General features: G+C 51.6%; 1 protein-coding gene and 1 non-coding gene across 32 annotated transcripts; both read right to left on the reverse strand.

The window, feature by feature from the left end:
- Nucleotides 2,203-12,861, reverse strand: LOC110387842 (Fc receptor-like protein 4). 31 transcript variants are annotated; one of them, XM_021376481.1, is made up of 13 exons: nucleotides 12,758-12,850; nucleotides 12,561-12,675; nucleotides 12,125-12,216; nucleotides 10,772-10,819; nucleotides 9,657-9,810; nucleotides 6,813-6,852; nucleotides 6,148-6,246; nucleotides 5,611-5,631; nucleotides 5,199-5,456; nucleotides 4,427-4,696; nucleotides 3,805-4,089; nucleotides 3,329-3,598; nucleotides 2,203-2,728 (listed from the first exon to the last, which is right to left on the reverse strand). In XM_021376481.1, the coding sequence occupies exons 3-13, from the start codon at nucleotides 12,157-12,159 to the stop codon at nucleotides 2,484-2,486; spliced, it is 1,725 nt and encodes a 574-aa protein (XP_021232156.1). In that variant the 5' UTR covers nucleotides 12,160-12,216; nucleotides 12,561-12,675; nucleotides 12,758-12,850; the 3' UTR covers nucleotides 2,203-2,483. The 31 variants fall into 31 exon arrangements, with proteins under 31 accessions (XP_021232156.1, XP_021232154.1, XP_021232152.1 ...); XM_021376479.1 differs by having other exon boundaries at nucleotides 12,125-12,230; XM_021376477.1 differs by having other exon boundaries at nucleotides 12,125-12,233.
- TRNAR-UCU lies at nucleotides 7,361-7,434 on the reverse strand. The gene has a single exon. It is a non-coding gene; the product is annotated as a tRNA-Arg (tRNA).

Raw genomic sequence — 21,836 nt, forward strand, 5'->3', positions numbered from 1 at the left:
AAATCATCCCAACCGGGATGTTCCCAATGGAAATTATCCAACCAAGATGCTCCCAATGGGGATGTTCCCAACTGGGATGCTCCAAATAGGGTCACTCCCAACAGGGATTATCCCAACTGGGATGTCCCCAATGGGGATTGTCCCAAACCAGGATGCTCCCAATGGAAATTATCCCAAATGGGATGTTCCCAACAGGGATTATCCCAACCAAGATGCTCCCAATAGGGATTATCCCATGTGGGATGCTCTCAATGGGGACACTCCCAACAAGGATGCTCCTGGGCACGTTTATTTCCCCCCAAGGCCTAAGCATGGGGACAGAATGAAGGCAGGGGAGATGGGCAGAACATGAATTCTGCGACTGCTTTTAGTGCTCCAGACCACTCTGTTTTTGACCCATTTCTTTTCACTGACTTCCCAGGACTATCCGTACTCGGTGGGATTGTCCCCCCAGTGCCACGTGCCTCTGCTCCTCCTCCTCAGCCTCCTGCACCTCCTGCTATGATGCTCCAAACCCTCTGCTGAAGGTACAAAGCCACGCAGCGTTCAAGCACTTACTCCAAGCATTCCTTTAAGCCAGCAAAATGCAATTCTTCCCAAAGCAGCAGCACTCTGAAGCACCTCCCCACAATAATTAGACCTCTGGGCATCCAGCTCTGTGCTAACGACAGCCAAAGAAGCACAAATCACCAGAAGAACTGTGAAAAGAAGGGGATTTTAAGGTGTTTTCGCAAGCACCCACCCATCCACATCCCTGCTTGCAGCCTCCAGCATGGGGAACTCCACGCTCCCGGAGCCCAAACCCCGCTGGCACCCAGGTGTGCTCCGAATTCCCACACGGCCTCAAGTCCATCCAACACACAATGGGAGGACATGGGAATCACTTCCTAACCTCTTCCCCTCTTTGCAGACACGATGGCTGAGATGAAGAAAAGAATACCGTCACCACATTGGAAGTTACATCCTCTGCACGAAGCAGTCATCTCTGTTTTTAGTACGGCTGTGATTTTATACACAGATTTTTCAACAGATGGATGATGCCAGCCCAAGCCATAAAAGCTGTGCAAACACTGAGGAGCTTTGTAATGACTAGGTTCTTTCCTACTTCCTATTATTCTATTGTAAATATGAACTCCTGCCAATAAAGTGACTAACAATTGACTTTCTGTCTCAGTGGTGTGTGACAGCGTGAAAGCACAGAGCCGACTGCAATGCCTGCATGGAAAGCACAGCATTGTCATCCCCATGGGGTGAAACTGCCCGGCCCCACTTCTCTCTCTGAGCAGCAAAGACTCAGCAGCTTTTGCTTTTTCCTACCTCTGTAGATCTTCATCTTAATGGAGATGCCTTGGTACAAAGGACAGTTGTCCTGGGATGCCAACAGTCAACGCTGTGAGGCTTCACAGAAATTACAGAAATCACAGAAATTACAGAAATCAAAGCTCAGCTTGGAGGGGACCTCAGAGGTCATCTGGTCCAACCTATTGCAATAAAATCACATCCTATAGCAGAGTATCCAACACCATATGTAACCAAACCTTAAATTCTCAAGTATTAGAGTTTCCACTGTGTCCCTGGGGACTTGTTGCTGCATTTAAGTGTTATCATAGTAGCAAAATTGTCCTCTTGGGTCCAACTGGAACCTCCTCCACTGCCACTGGTGCCCATTTTGGGAGAGTGGAGGGACAGGGTGAGGGGGAATGGCTTCAAATGAAAAGAGGGGAGATTTAGGACAGATGTGAGGAGGAAAATTCATTACCCAGAGGGCAGCGAGGCCCTGGCACTGCTGCCCAGAGGAGAGTGGGTGCCCCATCCCTGGAGATAACCCCAGGAATACTGGGGAGGTCCTGGAGGGCCTCCAGGGGTCCCCAGAGCACAGCTGCACACGTAGGGCGGCCTGGAGGACCATTGACCATAGAGAGCGGCAGCGCAGAGCGGCTCCAACAGGAAGAACCTGACTTCCGGGTTGTCGGGAGTGGGCGTGGTAAGGAGGCGGAGCTATGCAAATATAACGAGGCGCTGCACCAATCAGATGCAGCGGGAGCACGAAAAGGCCGCTGGGAGGTGGCAATGGGCACGTTCTCAACTCAGTGCAGAGGGCAACACGGGTCAAAAAAGTTCCGAAGTGATGGGAGAAAAGAGTGCGTTTCAGCAGCAATACAAGAGAACGGGGATCCTGATTAGACACCCTTGGAGGGGCAATGCCCTCAAGCTCAGCCTTTCTGAAGGGTTAATTTACACTATGGGTTGCACATGATGTCCTGTTTGTTCTTCTCTAGGTGGGACAGTTTCCCACTATGGGGTATGGAGGAGGGGTTTGCCCTCATGGTCTTTAGGGGTGCTGCGGGTGCAGTGGGGCCTGATAACCTCCATGCTCAGCAGCGCTTTATTGGACAACACATGTGGTAAACCCACAGCAACGTCTGTCTGTCCCAACATGGGCAGGGCAGGTTGGGGGAAGGATGTGGGGTCACATGTTCTGCTCACTTCCTGGGTGCCCTTGCAGAGGAAGCAGTGGGTTTAAGGTGCCTCCTAAACATCCTCTCCTGCAGTGCAGCTGATGCGTGTGCAGATGGTTCCACGGGCAGTGCCAGTCGCCGTTTCATTCCTTTTGGCTTTTTGCTCCCTGCGGTGAGGACATGGGCAGCAACCAGCCCCAGCAGCAGGGTCCCCAGTGCTGCCAGCAGCAGCGGTGCTCTGATATGGATGCAGAGGAGTGAAGAGACACCTGGGAAACAAGCACACGCTGAGGGGAAGCACGACGTGAAAGTGGGGGGACTTCAGAGCACCGCATGCTGCCCAGCTCCTGCACACAGCAGCTCAGATTCTGCCTTTTTCCCAGCGGCTGCCACCAGGACATTGCCAGGCTGATGCAGGCCTGGGCCACAGCACTGCAAGGATACAGGAAGAGGTCTAAGATCTGAGCAAAAAAATGTAGGGTATGGATGAACCACCATTCCCAAACCTGCATCCAGCTCCTGGCCATTGCACGGCCACGTGGAGGTGGTGCCAACCTACACGGAGCAGCTCGAGTTGAAGCTTTCTCCAGCTGTTAATGCCAGCTTAGCCAACAACAGGAGCTGGTGCACAGCCACGGGCCTTCACGTGTTCAACAAATAAATGCCCTTCTGGCAGCTCTGATGCCCACCCTACTACAGGAGGCCCTGCAAAACCCCTGTTTCTGTAGCCATCCCATTTTGCGGTGCCCTTTGGGGATCCTGTGGGTCTCCCCCTACCCCAGCAGCACCAGGACAGCCCCAATGTCCCCTCAATGCCAGCCCTGCAGTGCCAATGCCCATCTGAGCCCAGACCATGCCATACCACTCACCCACTACAGTGACCCGCACCCGCAAGCTCTGGGCCAGGCTGTCCCCGTTGGAGGCCATGCAGTAATACTGCCCGCTGTCACTCTGTTGGGTTGATGGGATCTCATAGCGGCTGTCCCATCCCAGGACTTCTTCAGAGCCCTCTCGGTGCCAGGAGAAGGAGATGGAGCCGGTGCCCGTGGCCACGGAGCAGTGCAATACCAGGCGCTGTCCCTCCACCACCCGTCCCTCTTGGGGCCAAACCTCCAGGGACACCCCCGAGATGGGGACTCCTGCGAGATGCGGGGGGAGGAAACAGCCTGGTTTCCAGAGCAGACATTCCCAGTGAAACATCCATTTTTCCCAAACAGTGAATGAATGGGGACACGATGGATGTCAGGAAGGAAGTGGTGGTAGAGAGGTGGGCATGGATGGAACCACCCTGTGCATCTCTGGGTCACACAGGTGGCAGACCCCCCCCAGCACCCCAAACACTCACGCCTGATGGTGATGGGGACCTGGGGACTCCACTTCTGGATGCTGGAGCTCTCTGTCCGCACCTCACAGGAGTAGGATCCCGAGTCTGCCAGCCCCACTATTGGCACCTGATACTCGGAGGAGGTCATGGGACCTTGAAGGACCGTGCTGTTTCCATAGAAGAGGTACCAGAGGACAGTGTGGGGTCTGTAGGGGCTGAGGTGTGTGATGCAGCTCAGGTTGAGGGGGCTTCCTTCAAGGGGCTCTGCTGAGCTGGCTATGCTCAGCACTGGGGAGGTGAAGAGCTCTGAAAAGAAGATTGGGTTTTTCTTCTTTATTTTGATTTGAAGGTGTACACACGTTCCCCAGAAGCTGTCAGGGCACATCTCCCTTGGAGGAGCCTTCCGCTCTGCCAGCAAGGAGCCGAGCGTGCACAAGAAGCAGAACCAGGACAGCTGACCCAACCGACCTCAACCCACAACTTTCACCTTCCTCCCCCCCCACCCCCCCCAGTTCTCTCCCCAGTCCCATTGTGGGGGAAATGAGCAATGGGCTGCAGGGTGCTGAGCTGAACCCTCACCCTTTGTCCTGCAGCTCCCACCTGGGGAAGACGGAAAGCCCAAAGACTCATGGGAATGTCTTACCTTTGACAGAAACATATAAACGCTGAGATTCCCTTTTCTTTAATGAAGAGTAGGAGTACATGTCTGCACTGCAGTGATATCTACCGCTGTGTTGGGTCTTGGCCTGGGGGATGGAGAGCTGCTTGGCTGAGGCATAGAGTCTGGTAATGTCAGCTCCATCCCTGTAATACCGCACCGCAGCCAAGCTCCCTGCCTTCCATCCCCGGCACTGCATGTGCAGCGGCTCCCCCTCAAACACCGCGTGCGATGGGACCTGGAGGATCAGCAGGTCTGCAAGAGAGCCCGAGGGCCAATGCTGAAGGTCCTGCACTTGGCTTGGGGGTCATCCCAAACCTCAGCACAGACCAGGGGATGAATGCTGCCCTGCAGGAAAAGGCTCCAGGGTAGCAGTGATGGATGAAAAATTTGGCATGAGCCAGCAGAGTGATGGCAGCCCTGAAAGCCAACCATATCCTGGGCTGCCCAGGAGAAGCTGTGGATGCTCCATCCTTAAGGGTGTTCAGGGCCAGGCTGGGTGGGCCTTTGGGCAACCCGACCTAGTTGAAAGCATCCCTGCCCACAGCAGTTGTTGGAACAAGGTGGCCTTTAAGGTCTATTCCAACCCAACCCACTCCAGCAAAGAGGGATGCATTTCGCAGAGATGTGGAAGAAGCCCCCCCCCAAAAGCTCAGCCCACAGCACCCCAAAGCCAGCACCACTGCTTTCTTTATGCACAGGCTGTGGCTGTCCCAGGGCAGGTCCAGAGCAGCACAGAGCAGTTCTCAGCACTCACCATAGGAGACGCTCAGGGTAACAGGGTTGCTGGATGTGGAGCCGGGGCACTGGCACTCGTATCTGCCGTTCTGTTTATTCTTGGCATTCTGGATCCTGTACGTGTTGGTGTCCGTGTGCTCCAGGAGCTTGCCGTTGTGGTACCAGGCTGTGGGCTGCTGCCCGTGCACACGGGGTCCCTGGCACCGCAGGGTGACACTTTCCCCTTGGAATATCATGCTCCAGGGGGGGTCCATGGTCAGCAAGGCCATCTCTGCAACTGGGCAGGAGGGGACATCGGGGCAGGGCAGGGATGAGCACGTGGCAGTGTGCAGCCCAAAGCATTGGGATGGGGGAAGAAGAAGGAAGATGCTGGAGGGGATGGCCCAGCACACTTCCTCACACATCATCAAGCTGCAAGCACAGAGACTCACCAGCAAGGCCAAAGGTTTGAGCTGCAAGGAGGAGGAAAAGATGGGATGAGCAGCCCTGGGCAGCACCCCCAGGTCTTCTGCAGTTCCCTGCCCTTGGATGTGAACCATCCTTGGGGCAGGGGGGAGCTTGGTGAGGTCTGCCAGGTCCCCAGACACCTCCTAGCACCCCAAACCACCCCACGGCACAGCATCCCCACCCTCACCGTGCTCATGCCCACCAGCCTGGCTGGACCCCAGTTTCCTTCCTGCCCAGCAATGCCTGGGACCACCCCACAGAGGAAGCCCTGTGTCCGTAGTGCGATGGGGTGACCACTGCTCCATCCCAATCCCCTCAACCACACAGGATAAATGAACATCTCTCCTTCCCCAAACAGAGCTAATTCCTCTCCAAACGTATCCCAAAGCAGTGCAAGGAGCAAGTGTCCACAGCCCCTATGCTGGAGATGGAATCTCCTTGGCCCTCCTTCCATCTCCCAGAAACTCAGTGGGGCTTTTTGGGGCCCCCTGCTCGCTCCTCGCACCCATGGCTGCACTCACCCAGGAGGAGCAGGGCTCCGCTCATCGCCATCCCGAACCACACGTGTAGCTCTAGATGTCCCTGCACTGAGGTGATGGCCCCTGCCTGGAGGTGCTCTTCTGAGAACAAAGGAAGGAAATGGGGTTTGGTTCAGTAATATTTCACGAAGACTAACCGGAAACCTTTGTGCTACCCTAATGACCATGCCCAAGGGCACCTTCCCCCCCCCCATTTCACTTTATAGCAGATGTCCCCCAAACCCACAGCCTCTGCCTCCTACAACCCCCCCTAAGATGTCTCCTCTGTTCTAGGGAGACTCAATCTCTCATGGGTTGCTCTTGGCACTTGTTGCCTTTTTTTTTTCCCCTCCATCCAGAGGAAAGGGATCGCGATGGAACCTCCTCACATAAGGCTTTTGCTGCCCTCCTTCCCCACTGTTTTGGGCTCCATCTACAAGTCAGCCCCTTATAGTGGTAGGACCTCGATTCTGAGGTCACGCATATGATTTCCTTGCGCTTTCTTTCAGTCTTCCCATAAAAAAAAATAATTCTGTGCTGACAGCAATGGAAAGAAACCCACTTCTTAAGTGGAGAAAAGTCTTCAAAGGTCACAGAGTGGGAAGCAGCTCTACTGTGGGGCAGGGCTCTTTTTCTTTCATCGATGTTTACTACTTACGAAGACGAACCTCCATGGGGATATGGAGATGGCTGCCAACAAACACGCATCTTCGACACGAAAACATGAAGAACAAGAACATTTGCTGAGGATTTCTATAAGGTAAGAATTCAGAGTAGAGATCTACTGTTGTCTTATCTTTGCCCGTGTATTTGAAAGACGAGCCGTACTTATCAAAGGAAATACCAACACAAGGCTCTAAACCACTGCCCCAAGGAAATATCAACACTAAACCACTGCTCGACCACTGGCTTTCTCCTGGAAACACGGCAGTTTTCTTAAAGCATCAGACAGGTCCCACAAGCAGTACTGGGGGAACAAATAGGGTTAAAACATCGAAGCATCCAGGAGCTACCAAAAGGAACGAGGGAAGGGGAATGCGATGCAAGAAACACACCTGGGATGGGGAGCACGCAACCATTACGAGCATCAGCAGTGGAGACAATGCCGGGAAAAGTCATCACCTCCCACGTCGAGCCTTCTGGGGTGTGATAAAGGCTTCGGATTGGGATTTATGGAGGAATACGCATAAAATAAAAGAGACACCTGCCTGGAGATCATCTCTGCCGGGACTCGAACCCGGAACCTCTGGATTAGAAGTCCAGCGCGCTCGTCCATTGCGCCACAGAGACCTCACCATGAGCACAGCATCGGCACCAGAACTGAAAAATCCCGCACCCCCGCATCACTGGGGGGGTCTCAACACCCCACTCCCACCGCACGGCACCGAGACGGCTCGAAAACCCGGCGCCCAGATCCATCTCCCTTGCAACCCGACATCTCTCTCGGCATCCCTTCCCTCCACTCGGATGGGCGATAATCCTGGGTATGATCCATATCTCGCTCAGCAGCGGGGATGCAGCAAAAACCTGGAGGTAGGATTGTGCCTGCATCCCTGGCAACCTCTCCGCAGCATCTCTGGCTCAACCGAGGGCAGAGCTAAATCCTGGAGCAGAGTGAATCGCTGCGTCTCTCAGAGCACCATGGCAGCATCCTCATCGTGGAAGATGAAAGAGGATTTAGCTTACGACGCTAAACAGTGGCAATAAGGAAGAAAGCTCTGTTTGTCGCGATGAAGAACAAAGAAACCTGTGGTTTAACCAGGGAAATAAAAGACAATGCAGCCATTGCGTTTTATTTTAAGCAAGCTGTCAACCAAGGGTTCAATTCTTCTCTAAGGGCATCTTCTGTCGGAAGAAATTTAGGTGTCAAAACGACAGGAAACCCTTTTGCATCCTCCGAGCTACTAAACAACAGATGAAGCTCAGCATCTGCTTCCTCCTCGCCATGACGACCCACATCCCGCGTTTCTAAACCCTGCAATTTCTGGAGCAACGTTTACTCCCAAACGGGCTCTTAGACAGGGAGAAATTGGGCTGTGAGGTGACGCGGTGCACGAGCAGAGACACAGCACCCATGGCCTCAACGCGTCCCAGGTCAAACCAAAGCGTTGGGTTCCACCCTCAGTGATTTTTAGGAGGGTTTTCAGTTGTCTTGACACATGTTTTTCAATGGGCAAATGGATTTTTAATGGGTGCTGAGGGTTTGTGCTCTGACGGGCAACGCTGCAGAGCATTGGTAGGACAGGTGGGAAATTGGAACCAGAGTTTTTCCTCCCTCTTTGCTCTGCTTGTCCTTGGAAGAAGGCTGCAAAGAGTGGGGAGAAAGGCAGGGCTTGAACTTCCATCAGAGAAAACCCTTTCTGCTGCAAGAGATGCCTGGTAAATCAACAGTCCTTGAGATAAATCACTCTGTGAACCAACTTTCTCAACCCACACCTTGAGAAAACATTAAGAAAACGCCTACCAGCAGGGTGGATAAGGGCTGAGCTTAAAGAATGCCATCTAATAAATCTTCCGCGAAGAAACAAAGCGCTGAGGTAGAACAGAAGAGAGGAAACAAATTTCACACAGCCCACGACTGCACTGCGTGCTTCCCATGGGAAGAAAGGGCACCAACCAACTTTGGGAGGTGATACCACCCCGGGTTGGAGGGTGGATGGGATTAGGGAGGAATCTTTGACCCTTCCAGCCTTCCCCAAGCTGCTGACTCTCCCCCTGTTACCCCCAAATGCAACAAACTTGAAAAGAAGAGACTGGAGCAGCCAGCACACATGCAGGTAAACCATTTTTGATGCCGCCAACGCCAACAGAGCCTTTTGTGGGAGAAGATGACAATGAGATTATTCAGTCAGCGGGGTGGTGTTGAGACCAAAGCAACATCTCCATTTAGACAAAGAGATTAGGTTGTCTAACACGAGTTATAATGTTGTCAAGTGTTCACAACATGTCCCCAGCACATAAAAACGTTATGGGGATGAAAGAGCTGCAGAAGCAGCCAAGCAAGGTGCAAGTCATCCCCCAGCTCAGCCCCAGTTGTCGCCCAGCACTGGTTTCCTGTAGATGTGAAGAACGCACGCTATGCACAACGATGCAGGGGAACCAAAATAACTGACCACCTTATAGACAGCTCTAAATGTCTCCAAATCCTTCCAACTTGCTTCTTATTTACTTTTTCTTAATGCTTTTTCTCCTCCCCTCTCTCACCAGTCGCTATGCTTAAACACCCCAACCACAGCCCCTTGCACTTGGTTCGACCACCACACACACATCCTCAAAACTGCAATGTCTTTGTGGCTTTGCATGCAGCACCGTCCAGACTCATCTAAAAGACGCTCATCAGCAACACCTGCATTTGGCTCCCCTTTGTAATTAACATCTCATTATGAGACAGAACCAAAAGTCAAGAAGGTGGTGATAGGAAAGACCCCCAGTAGACACCCCCAAATCCAATCCCCGTTGCCTGTGGAGCACTGATTTCAAAGCAGTGCTCTCCAACCCCCCCTCGAGCCTACTGTCCAAGGAGCAGAGCAGTGGCAGGATGCTGGAAGCGTTACTGGGGTGTCCCACGGCACGTCACCACCCCCAGCAGCACAACTTGGGAACCAGGGACAGCTCCTTGAGGACAACGCGGGTCCAGTTGGCACCATCCCTACCACCTTGGCATATCTGAGGGAAAAAAATAAAACAAACCTCATTTCAGCTCTCACCACGGCACTGGGTGGGACAGCACAGAGCTCAGCAGGTATTGGAGATGGGGACCAAGCTGGGCAAAAAATACGCTTTCCTCCACGGCTTGGTGGTACTGCAGACCATGAGCTGAGGAGCTGCGACCTTCCAGACCTCAGGGCTGGGAACACAAGCAGCAAGGATAAAACTCATCCCTTCTCTCCCACACAAGGGCTTTCCAAAGTTTAATGTTATGCCCTGAGTGACAACAACGTCAACAAGGCGCTGCTCGAGCGCGTGTTTGGGGCTCACAGCATCCTCCCCGCACGTGTTCCTCAGCCTGCACGACTGCCCACGCTAACAAAGTCCACCAGAGCACAGATTTAGATGTGTCCCACCATTGCCTATCTGTACAGTTGTACAGTTCCAGGCACATCCACGGATTTCCCATGCAATCCTCATGAGCAAGACTGTGTTCCTGGGCACCCCGTGCTTCACAACCCACTGCAACGCCACTTTGCTTTGAAGCACCCAGAGAGCACAAAGTCCCTCTGCCTTTGCTCCTTGCAGAAGAGCTACATCAGCAATCTCCGCATGCCACCGGCGCTGCGAGATTCAAAAAAGCCTCTACCAACGGTGGAGATTGATGCCTCCAGGAAGACGGAGCCATTTACGATTCATAAATTCAGGGCACATTTTTTTTAAGGCGGGTGAAGGGAGCTGGGATCTCTCTTCCAAGGAATACCGATCAGTCCGAGCACGTTTTATCATACTTTCCCCCCCCCTCCCCACCTCGTGCTCAGCCCCACGTGGAGCAGGGAGGGCTGTGCCTCAGTTTCCCAGCCCACTTGGTTGTGTGGGCTCAGCCTGCCCCCCCAAGTGTCCCCGCTGCCCCCAACCCATCCTGGTGGTGCCTCCCTCAGGGCTCCAGCTCTTCCCAGAGGGTCTCCCCATCACTTACTCGCTCTCAGCTCCGTCGTCTCCTTTTCCTTGCACCACTTCGGGACTTCCTCCCACGTTTCAGGAAAATAAAAGTTAAAAAATACACTTTTTTTTTTTCTCCACCTCGGGGCACGCATGAAGCCCCAGCGCTCCCCAAACCCTTTCCCCATCCTCTCCCCTTCCCCCTCCAACTTTCGCCCCATTTCTCCCCCCATCTCTTTCCTCCCTTTCTTTGGGATCCGGCCCCGCTCTCCCTCTCCTCCCTCGCTCCGTCCCATCTCCCTTTGTCCCCTCTTGTCCTGCCCTTTCCGCCCGGGGAGGGGGGGGTGGCCCCGGAGTTTCCATGGGGATGGAGGCGGCGGTTGCAGGAAAAGCACAAAGAGAAGCGGGGGGCGGGGAGGGGGCAGCGGGGTCGTGGCACAAAGAGCCGCGCGGACTCGGGGGGGAACCGTGCTCCCACCACCGCAACCCCACTTTTTGTTTTAATTCATGCTTCTGGCCTCGTGCTCGTATTCTTTCCGGAGGAATATTAATGGGCCGTATAGGAAAGGGAAAGAGAAAGTTGTTAAAAGTAACCAGAAATAGGCGGCTGTTCCGGCTCTGCTCCTCCACACTTATGCCAGAGGTTGGGGAGGGTGAGAGATGTGGTTTTGGGCACACAGAGCAAGCAAAGAGCATTGAAATAGTGCCTGACCTCATGGGCATCTCCATCAGCACATCCAGATCATCCCTTGGGAAATAAAGGGGGACACCCAATGGGATGTTACCCAACGGGGCATTGCCACCACCCAACAGGACACCATCGTCACCCAACGTGATGCCACTGTTGAATCACAGGATCTTTTGAGTTGCAAGGGACCCTCAAAGGGTCCAACCCCTCTGCAACCAACAGGGACACCCACAGCTCCACCAGGTGCTCAGAGCCCCGTCCAGCCCGACCTTGGGTGCCTCCAGGGATGGGGCACCACCACCAACTCCCTGGGGAACCTGCGCCAGTGCCTCACCGCCCTTATTGTAATCAACTTTTTCCATCTATCCAGTCTAAATCTCCCTCTTTTAGCTTGAAACCATTTCCCCTTGACCTATCGCACACGCACTGCTAAAGAGTCTGTCCCCTTCTTCATTATAGCCCCAACAAGTCAGTACCACCACCACCCAACGGGGACACTGGTGTGATTCAAGTGTCACCAACTCCTGAAGCAAAGAGGAAAGTTTGGTTGAAGCCAATGTTTCTGGAAGTGAGTATGATTCATAGCCACAGCCTATCCTCATCACACCTCCCTCATGCATATTAACTATTTTATCTCTTAATGGTCATCAGTTTTATCAAGCTGCGTGTTTGTAAAGGTGATTAGCTCTAGTTTCCCCTCACCTTTTTGCAGTCTGCTCATCCCATCTGTGTTCCATCCCTGCCTGTAGCAGCTTTGGTTCCTGCCCTGTTCCTTTGGCTCTCCACTCACACACCTGGCAGGGAGGCACTGCTGTGGGAGGTGGATCTGAGTTACAGTCTGCAAGGTTACAGGCTGTAACAGAAGGGCTTCTAATCAGGAAAGGCACAAGATTCATGTCAGGACACCAGGATGCATTAAAACCATTAAAAATGAAACAAGTTGTAATTATAAGAAGACAATCATTGATTTTACACTTAATTCTAACAGCATGTCACAGTTGTTAGCTTTAATCTGTTAGGATTTCACTTCTCTATTAATTAGCCAAACAAAACTAGGCTAACTGCTTATAAGGCTCATGGAGAGCACAGAGGCTGGATCCCTCTCCCTTCTCACCTTCTTTCCACCCCAAGGTCTTACCTCACTTCAGCTCACATTATCTGTTACACCAGCATTACACTATGCTGCTGTAGGAGAGCTCATGAGTAGAGCAGAACTCTACTGGTAGAACTCTACTGGTAGAACTTCACAGGAGCTTGAATGGAAGAAGCTCTTCTGAACTGGAGAATTTTGCTGTTTCAATGCACCTAGTTAAAAGCCACAAAAAGGGTACCTACTTCAGTGGGGTTGAACCAAATGATTCCACAGAGTAAGGCAGGCTACATGATGGTGCTACAGAAGGACAGACCCCCTCCCTCCCTTCCCAGGAAATAGCTCAAAGAAGAAGGGCCTGCAAACTTTATATGGGCTTCACCTGTGAAATGGGTCTCCACATGTGAAGCTCATTGCTACAGGGTGGGTTCTAAAGACCTTTAGGAAGTGGATCCCAGCTCTGGGTATTTATCTGGGGAATGGAAACAGATGTGGTCTTTGTCATGCTGTCTGGAAGCAAAAAAAGAGAGGGGAAAGCCCTGTAGCTGAGATTCCAGCACTGATGAGGGAAATAGCTCTGGAGGAATGCTGATTGTAGGAGAAAAATGATGCACTTAAATACTGAGGTCATAAAGACCTGAAGGAGAGCACTTCCAGGTCTCTAAAGGCTCCTTCCCAACAACCTGCAACGTGCAGGTTCAGCTGCTGTGTTCCTATGGATTCCCACTTGGTGCCAGTGTTGTTCTGTATTTGTTCCCAGTAGCAGAGCAGCAGATGGGAGAGCCGTGAGGGGCAGGAGGAAAGGGCCAGGGTAAGGCAAAGATAGTTCAGCAAAGTAAAACAGGGCTGGAGTCCATTACTGCAGAGATTTCCTGCAGCAAGGCCCTTTTTCTTGCAGTGGAGATTCAAGCAGGGACTCATTGCCATGGTTGAGCAGAAACGGGGGATCCTGAGCCCATGGGGAGGTGATGTGGGGTTAGGGCCCTGCTGAGGCTGTAAGGCTCTTAGTGCCTTTTTTTTTCCCCATCGACAAGTTTGAACATATTTCTAAATTTCCCATTCTTATTCAGAGGCTCCCCAGCTACCCGGTGCATGGTGCTACATACAGATGTGGTTTGATTTTGTCCCCAGAACATTCTGAAATTTTGCTCGTCCCCGCTGATTGGTTGGCTTAGCAGAGAAGGAGCCAAGGTTCAGGTGTGTGATGCATTAATCAGGAGGAACCAGTGAGCCCCTGCAGCCAGGAGAGCTTCGGTGGGCATGGTGGTGATGGGCTGATGGCTGGACGTGGTGGTCTGTAGTGGTCTTCTCCAACCTCAATGGTCTGTGATTGTCCCAGGGGTTGCTGGAAGCACAGCGCTGATGGCCCCATCCTGCTCTCCTCTCCATCTGCTCAGGATGAAAGCTCATAACTGGAAAATATGGGTGCGAATGTGGAGGCCCCTTCGGTGACTTATGGCGTCAATAAGTCCTGAAAGAAGTTTGCACGTAGAGCGTGTCATCAGAGCTGCCTTTATCAGGCAGACAAGCACCGTCTCATAACAGCACGTAGAGCTGAACTCGCAATTGTATCACTGTCATAACGAGGTGCTGGATATTAGCTGATGGCTTTTTGGCGTCCGGCCCAGTGAATGTTACAACAGAACAAATAGAGCCATCAGAACAGGGTGAGCGAACGCGAACGATGATCTCCCCCCGCAGCCCTCCTAAACCACAGCCCGGGCTTTGTATGCTTCCTGCTTTACAGGGAATGGAAGATTTCTTTACCCTGCTTCCTCCTAAAGGGATGGTTTCAACCCTCTAAGATTTTCTAGATCTTCACCGGCAGTTTAAGCATCTGCAGCCAATGAGATATGCAATGCCACTGTGAGGATTCCTTTTCTTTTTGATATATCTCTCTGTATAAAACCCATTCACACCGCTAGCGCTGCTCGGCTGTAGAGCTTCTCATTGATATTTGAGCTTCCCAAACAGCAGCCCATCCTTCACAGCTTATTAATAGCCACCGCAGCCAACTTCTCCCATGAATTTTGGTTCTCCTGCAAGCCAGTCCTATGGCTTGTGCGGCAGTTCTCCCGAACCGAGCTCATTAAACGTTGTGACAGTTTTCATTATCTACACACAGCTTATCAATCTGGCTTTTAATTGTTACGAGCTGTCTCCATCACTGTGAGTTACAGAGATTTGTGGAAGGTCAGGACGAGGCAGGCGTGGACCGCTCGGTGATGAAGGGTTGGATGAAGGTCTTTGAGGTCCCTTCCAACCTATGCCGTTCCATGATTCTATTGAAGACCCACCAGTTGGGTTAGGACAACGCTAGTGCCCGAATTAACGGAGGTTTCCAAAGGTGACCGCAAGCAGTCACACCTGTTGACCTCCATGTGCCAACCCAATATATGCTCCATGTCTGCAAACTCCCCGAGTTTGGGGAGCAATTGGGGGACGGCGTGCAGTGGATATGATAATCAAGCCGCAACGACAGCTCAATTTATCACCGGGCGAGCTCCCGCGTTCTGACTTCGGAGAACATTCCCCCTTGTCATGGCTTGCTTTTTACTCTCAATGAAAAATCTCCGACGAGATTCCCGGTGACGGCTCTCTTTGCATTCCTGGCGCACGCTCAGCTAGCCAAGCAAGTCTGTAAATAATTGAGCACCCGGCGTTCCCTTCGCGGTTCCCACCAGAACCGGCTCAGTTTGCTCTCGACAGCAAATATTTAGCGAGGTAATCAATCCCCCCGAAATCTTCATTTGGGTAAGAAAACAAAATGCTTCTCGCAGATCTGGTATCTGATTATTGTTGGCATCCGTCCTGCCTTTCTTAGAGAGCCGTTCTCGGGGTGCCGTACCAGGAGATAATTATGGAGGATCACAGAAGCAGTTCAATTAGCTGCAGCTAATGCTTCCTATTAGCATTTTGCTGGAGCTTTTGGAGTTTTTTCAGCTGAAACAGATAAACAAGCTCAAACATTCGCATGCAAAAGCTGAGGCAGAAACAGAAACAAAGAGTGGGGAAGGCAACAGGAAAACCGCAGAGCAGGAAGCATGCAGCGGGGGCTGCCTGCGGATGTGGGCAACGCTGTGGTTCAGCCCTTGAGGCACGGGTGCAACTCTTGGGACCTTCAGTGCCCCAACACTGAAAATGCAAACCCCTCTGGAGCAGCGGATGGGGACCTTGTGTTGCCCTCTGTGATCTATCTGCCCTCCAGGTGACTCCATGCTGCCTTGTACAAGGTTCGTGCCTCCTTGGGAGCCATGAGCTCGGGTGAGGATGCTCCACTGTGGATCCCCACCTCCCACCCATTGCGTTGAGTCGTTGTCTGCCGCAGGCTCCACATCAAATAATTCATTTCATGAACCTGTCAGCCTTTACCTTCACATCAGCCTTGTCCCCTGTGCTCACTGCCTGTGAGAAGCCACTTTGGAGCATCCTACTTCTCATACCAGGAAAGTAAATTCAATTTCCAGCATCAATGAGCCCTGACTGCTCTGTATGAGGTCCACATTTGTGAGCGTTGTCCTCTGGCTCAAGCACCTTCCTTTGATGCTTCCACCCCCATTTCTTTTGAGGAAGCGATCGGACACTGTTATGCCCTCCAGTATGTGAGATCAAATGCACCAAATGCTTTTACACCTTTTCTCCAGGACTGGCTGTCCCTGTGCATTCGGCCCTGCAGCTCCTTCTTTGCTAATTGCTGCGATCATTGCACACTTGGGCTTTCTTGGATCTCATACCCATCTCCCTCTCTCCCTTTCTTCATCTTCATCCTCATCTAAATTCCCTTCCAGTCCTTTCCCACTCTCCTTTCTTTCTTTCTCGGAGGCCCTTTTCTTCCATCCTTCAAAAACCAATGTTTGAATGGACCTTATGAAATAAACCAGCTGCGTTATCGCTCAGAGTGGAAAGCCAACAGCTATCAACCATCTGCAAACATCTGAGGTGAAATCATGAGCTGCAGGGGGGCTGCAATGTTGATTAAAGACAGCGTTTTCCAAAATCAAATAATTAGAAAAGCAGACAACACATCTGGGAGCTCTCAGCGCGCCGTAGGGACAAGAGTGGCCTTTCCTATCACCTCCGCTGTTGAGATGGAGATGTTCTTCTGGGGTTTGGCTCTCCAGCATTGACACTGCTGCTGGTGGCTGATCACAAGGTTCCCCCCATTTTGCAGTGCTTGGTCCCAGTTCCAAGAACCCGCTGTTTTTCATGACATCTCGAGGCTGGATGTTGAAGCGGTGCAGAAGTTGAAGCTGCCTGTTGGGGTGGGATGCGCACGGCTCTCCCAGCATCTTCATCATTCCCTTTGGTGCATTCTGGTTTTATTGACCCTTGATGTTTGTCCTCATTTCCGTTGCATGCAGAGCTGGGCTTTGCATCCTGAAGCAGCAGGGCTTGGCTGTTCAAGGCAGAGGTCAGCACCTCCTTCTCCACCATCATGGAGGTAGATGAACCTCACAATCCCTGCAGTGGGCTCCTCTTCTTCAGTAGGAATATCAGAGCATCCTCCAGCAAGGCTCCCAGCCTCCTCCCTCCAACATCCCATTTTTCTTCGGCAGTGCATGACTGAGAACCTTTGCCAAGCCCTTAATGATGGCATTAAGACAAAATAATGTCCTGCTGCCGTGTAGAAGGACTTTGCTCAGGAAATGAGGGAGCAGCTGTGAGGGGAAGCACTAAGGCGGAATGAGATACCAAGTGCCATCTGTGAGCTGCACGGCGAAAGCCTGTCCTGCCCTGGGAGATGGGAGCGAGAGGAGAAAAAAGGGCTCACATCAGGCTCTGCCGTGCCCAGAGCGCACGCATCCAACAGGTTCCTGCCTTGTTAAAAATAATAAGCCACATAAATTAACTCTTCTAGTGCCCACAATCCTCAGATGAGGCATAGAGCAGCTTGATGCCGGGCTGTCAACGCATCACTGAGCACAACCCTGACAGAAATAGCGCTTTCTGCCGCATCCCTTCCACTCTAATCCCTGCGTGCTTAATCCACAGTGGTACAGAGGTGCTGGCACCGTTGCGGGCTACTCAGTGTTGTAAATCAGTGCAGAATCAGTGAATTCCTATGAAATCACCCAAAGGAACCAAACACCGAGACCTGCCCACGTGCCATAGGCGCAGGTCCTGCGATGGTTGATTGCTGCTCTGGCTCCTGAGGAATCAATCTCTTAGCCAGGCAAAGGGCTGCTGTCAGCGGGTGATGCAGAGCTGTGCAGCCTGGCAGGGGACTGCAGAACTTTATTATAAATGATGGGCATGGAGTATCCTGATGGGAATTTGCTCTTAGAGGCGAGGAAAAAAAAAAATCCAAACAAATCCAGTACTGCTCCAGAGAGGAGCAGTAACCTCATTAAAGAAGGCATTTTGTAGTAATAAAGACCCAGGGATGGCATCAGTCAGGTGCAAAACAGACCAAGGGAGGGCACAGGCCAAAAATCCTCATTGTGCTTTGCACAGATTCCATCATGTAATGGCAAAATGCCAGTGAGCAGAGGGCGAGAACAGCCCGAGCTGAGCACAGCATGTCAAATCAGCACCGGGGGGATTGATCAACCCCATAATAACGGGCAAATTAGGGAGCACTTTGAATAATTACGATATACCATGGGAGAGGCAAGTGGCTTCGGAGGAGAATGCCATAGCTCAGAGCTGAGGCAACGTTATCAGCAGGGGGGTATTGTGGGCAGCAAGGCTTGTTTGGGCTGTGGAACTAAAGCACGGGGATGATCTGGTCTCCTGGGATCCTCCTTGACTTCGTATGTTGACAAAAACCCATCTCAGACCGATCTATAGCGTGAGCAACTCTGGGCTCACCGCCTGCTCTGGGGTCCTGCAAGCTGCGCTGAACACATGCAGTGCACCCAGAGCATTAACAGCACCGCACTTGATGGGGTCTCTCAGGGTAGGTTGATGTTCTCCATGTCTTCGAGGTGACATCAGCCTCAGGAATGTCAGTGCTGAGCTCCACCGCTGCTTACACCCCTCTTTCCCATTACTTTTGGGGCATTAGGGAACCAGGACCTCAGATACACTTGGGAAAGAACACTGCAGTGAGCCTGAGCTGGAGCTGTGTGGTCCATGGGAGATGTGAGCAACCACAGATCCCATGGGCTCCTCACTGAGCCCATCGCTGCAGGATGTCTTATCACGTGGAGAATGCCAATGGGTTACTACTGATGCAGAGCATACATGGGCTCCCATGATGTGGGAGCTCTGAAAGAGCCAGCTGGTGCAACTGGACTTCAGGTGGCATGGGTTGGGCATCCTCTTAAGGTGGCAAGAAATCTGAGGAGGGGAAAGACCAACAGGTCGATGAGATCAGTCATTACAATCACAGCTGTGATTCTTGCATTTCTGCGCTATCCGAACCCCAGTTTTTGCTGAGCACTGGCTGTTCCGGGCTGGAATTTGAAGGATGCCAGGTGCTCCCAGCAATGAATATTTACGCTGCCTGCAGAGATGGCTTCTGACACCAAACCAGCTCCATAGCCAGACACAAGTGCTACTCAACGCATTGGGAATTCGGATCCGAACCACCTGGTGCAGGGGGATTAATTTCTCTCGAAGAGGGCTGCCCAAGCCAGGAGCCTTTTCCTCTTCAACTACATGCAGGGTGACTGGCTGAGACATTCAGCCTTGCAGTAGAGTGAGACATTATTAATTCTACCCTGGGATCATTTGGCAATGCGCGGTAATGATGGGAATGATTTGCGTCTCTGATGAGTTTGACCTTGACATGGATTTAACTTGGACTGCCACCACCGAGCTTTAAACCCTTTAAAAACACATTTGCCTTCGGATGGGAAAGGGATTTGTAATCCCAATTATTGACACACCCAGAGAGAATTCGTCTTCCACAGGATGTTTGTCAATGGGGATTGGATGTAGGTCAGCCGCGTGCTTTGTAAATTGGAGCACAGCCTACACCGGCGGTGCAGAGCACCCTGTGCTACTTTGGTGTTTCGGAAGAGTTCGTCTTCGTGCCCTTTAATGGAGAAGCAATGTTCAAAAGGGTGAGCCCCACAGCAGTTTGCAGCACGCAATCAGATTTGGCTGAGCCATAAACTACGTGAACACTCCCCGAGCTCCGGGCCGTGCTGGAAACTGGCACCTCGTTTTTCTTAACCAAAGTTCTCAAACAACACCAGAGCCAGAGGGAAGTGCATGGCAGCTTTTTGCCAAAGATACAAAGCCTGACACCAACGCTTGTTCTGTCATTTGCAGGAATCCTCCAGTGGCTTCTCCCACCCACCCCATTAGCCCTTGACTCAGTCCTGGTGCGAGCACGCTTTGCAGTGTTTTTTGGGGTTGTATTGTGGAGATGATGGCATTTAAGATGCTACGTCCGTTTCTTGCAGCTGCTGCCTTCAAGGAGGTGGTGCCAAGTGGCGTAGCCAAAGGTGTAGCATCCGAGCAGCTTCCCTAAAAACACAGGAGAAAAATGACACCCTGTGTTTATGCACGGTGGGTGTCTGTTCCTGATCTGTTTCCCTATGGCTCTTTCCTATCTATTGATGTACACGAGCATCCTATGTATGTATTTTAGAGGCTGCTTGGAGAGGGATCAGCTGCTCCTGGTGATTGCAGACTGCTGCTGCAGACATCTGTCCTCGCGCAAATGAACCCTACCAAGGCTGTCTGATGACCCAGAGAGAAATTAGTCAATTAATACTCAGCATCATCACAAGGTATGGGCACGAGCACCTTCTGCAGCACAAGCTGTAGCCATGGAAAAGCAGCTGCTGGGTTTTACAAGCTGAAATGTGAGCTGGTCCGCAACAAAGGAACTGTGTGTGTGGGTCCAGCGTGCTGGGACAGGCGAGCAGCACCGTGCTGGGGTAGATCCACCATCGTGCTTTGCATTTCTGCTGTGCCAAATGGAGGTCTCTTTGGATATCAAGCAACAAATCTGTAAAGAAGTGCCCAGCACACAAAAGTATGGGAACAGCCCAACCATGGCATCGGGACAACTTTGCAGATACAGCCGTAAAACAACACCCACTTTCCTGTCCTAGGGCTCCTGGAAAATAATGGCTCCAAACTGCAGAATGGCACCTGGAACTCAGGCAGGATTTTTTAGGTTATACATTTGCAAGGAAAATGTCGCCGTGGTGGCTCAGGTGTAGCTAAAGCCATAACGTCTGAACCTGCAGGAATCCTGAATCAGCATCTCCCTGGGGGAAATGTGATTTTCTCTTGCAGCTTGGCTACTGATTTGGAGTCGGATGATGGCATTTCAATTCCAGTAGTACCCAAGGAGAGTAAAGCCATGAGTCTGGGAAATAAGATGTTACTGGAAGGGAGGAAATGCAGAAAGAAAAAGAGGACATAAGATTCTATGACAGGTTTTGTGGACAGAGAGAGAAACAGCTTTAGAAAAGAGAGAGAAATCAGAGAACGTATTTCCACAGAGAGACCCAATGTTTAATCACACATTATTCTGCAGAAGACTTCCTTGCTTTTGTCTTGCTCCCAGGGCTGCTGATGGTGCTGATGGGCATTTCCTGCTCAGGGATTGGCAGGTGGGACCCACATGCCAATGTCTGCATCCACTGGGAAGGCACAGTGAGCGGCGAGGAAGGGGAAATTGAGACGATCCTGTTAAATCCCAGAGCAGCTTCAACCTTTCCATCTTCTGGAGAGAGATGTCTTTGGTCAGAGCGGATTAAAAGGATAAATGCTGACAGCAGCATGGGCTGCAGGACCTCCTCTGGAGCCTCTGATGATGCACTCCGTCATCTGAAATGAAATCAGAGCACTTTGTGAACGATGGCCAACTCTCAGCTCCGGGTGATGGAGAACTCACTCGACCCATGCGGTCAGAGGAGCTCCCCAGCTGAGTTCCCCAATGCAGCCGTGCACCTTTGGGGAAGCCCTGCTTCCAGATATTGGCTGAGGAGGTGTCCCCATTGGCCAACACCCAACACACGTGGGGCTGATTTGGGCTTCACAAGGCACGAGGCAACTCGAAGCTCTGAAAAATGGATGGATTGCAGAGCACCGAAGAGAAATGTCTTATCAGGGACTGTGCACAAACGCAGCCATTTTTCAGAGATCTGAGATAAAACTGAAAAAAAAAAAGAAAGGTTTTTTTTTAGGTTGGTTTTAAAATTATTATTATTATTTTGTTTTTAAATGGAAGCACCTCTTTCTCCATTGTCTCTCTCAGAAACGACTCAGGTGGTTTTTTTCTTTTCCTTCTTTTTTTTTCTTTATTTTCCAAAGGGTTTCTTGTGTGGGAAAAAGAAAAAAAATCTCTTTCTGACCCAAAGTGCTCCCAGTATTGCAACACAATGAAGCGATGGCAATTTGCAGGCATTTGCTAAG

This window comes from Numida meleagris, chromosome 24 (assembly GCF_002078875.1).
Source record: "Numida meleagris isolate 19003 breed g44 Domestic line chromosome 24, NumMel1.0, whole genome shotgun sequence".
Classification (NCBI taxonomy): Eukaryota; Metazoa; Chordata; class Aves; order Galliformes; family Numididae; genus Numida; species Numida meleagris.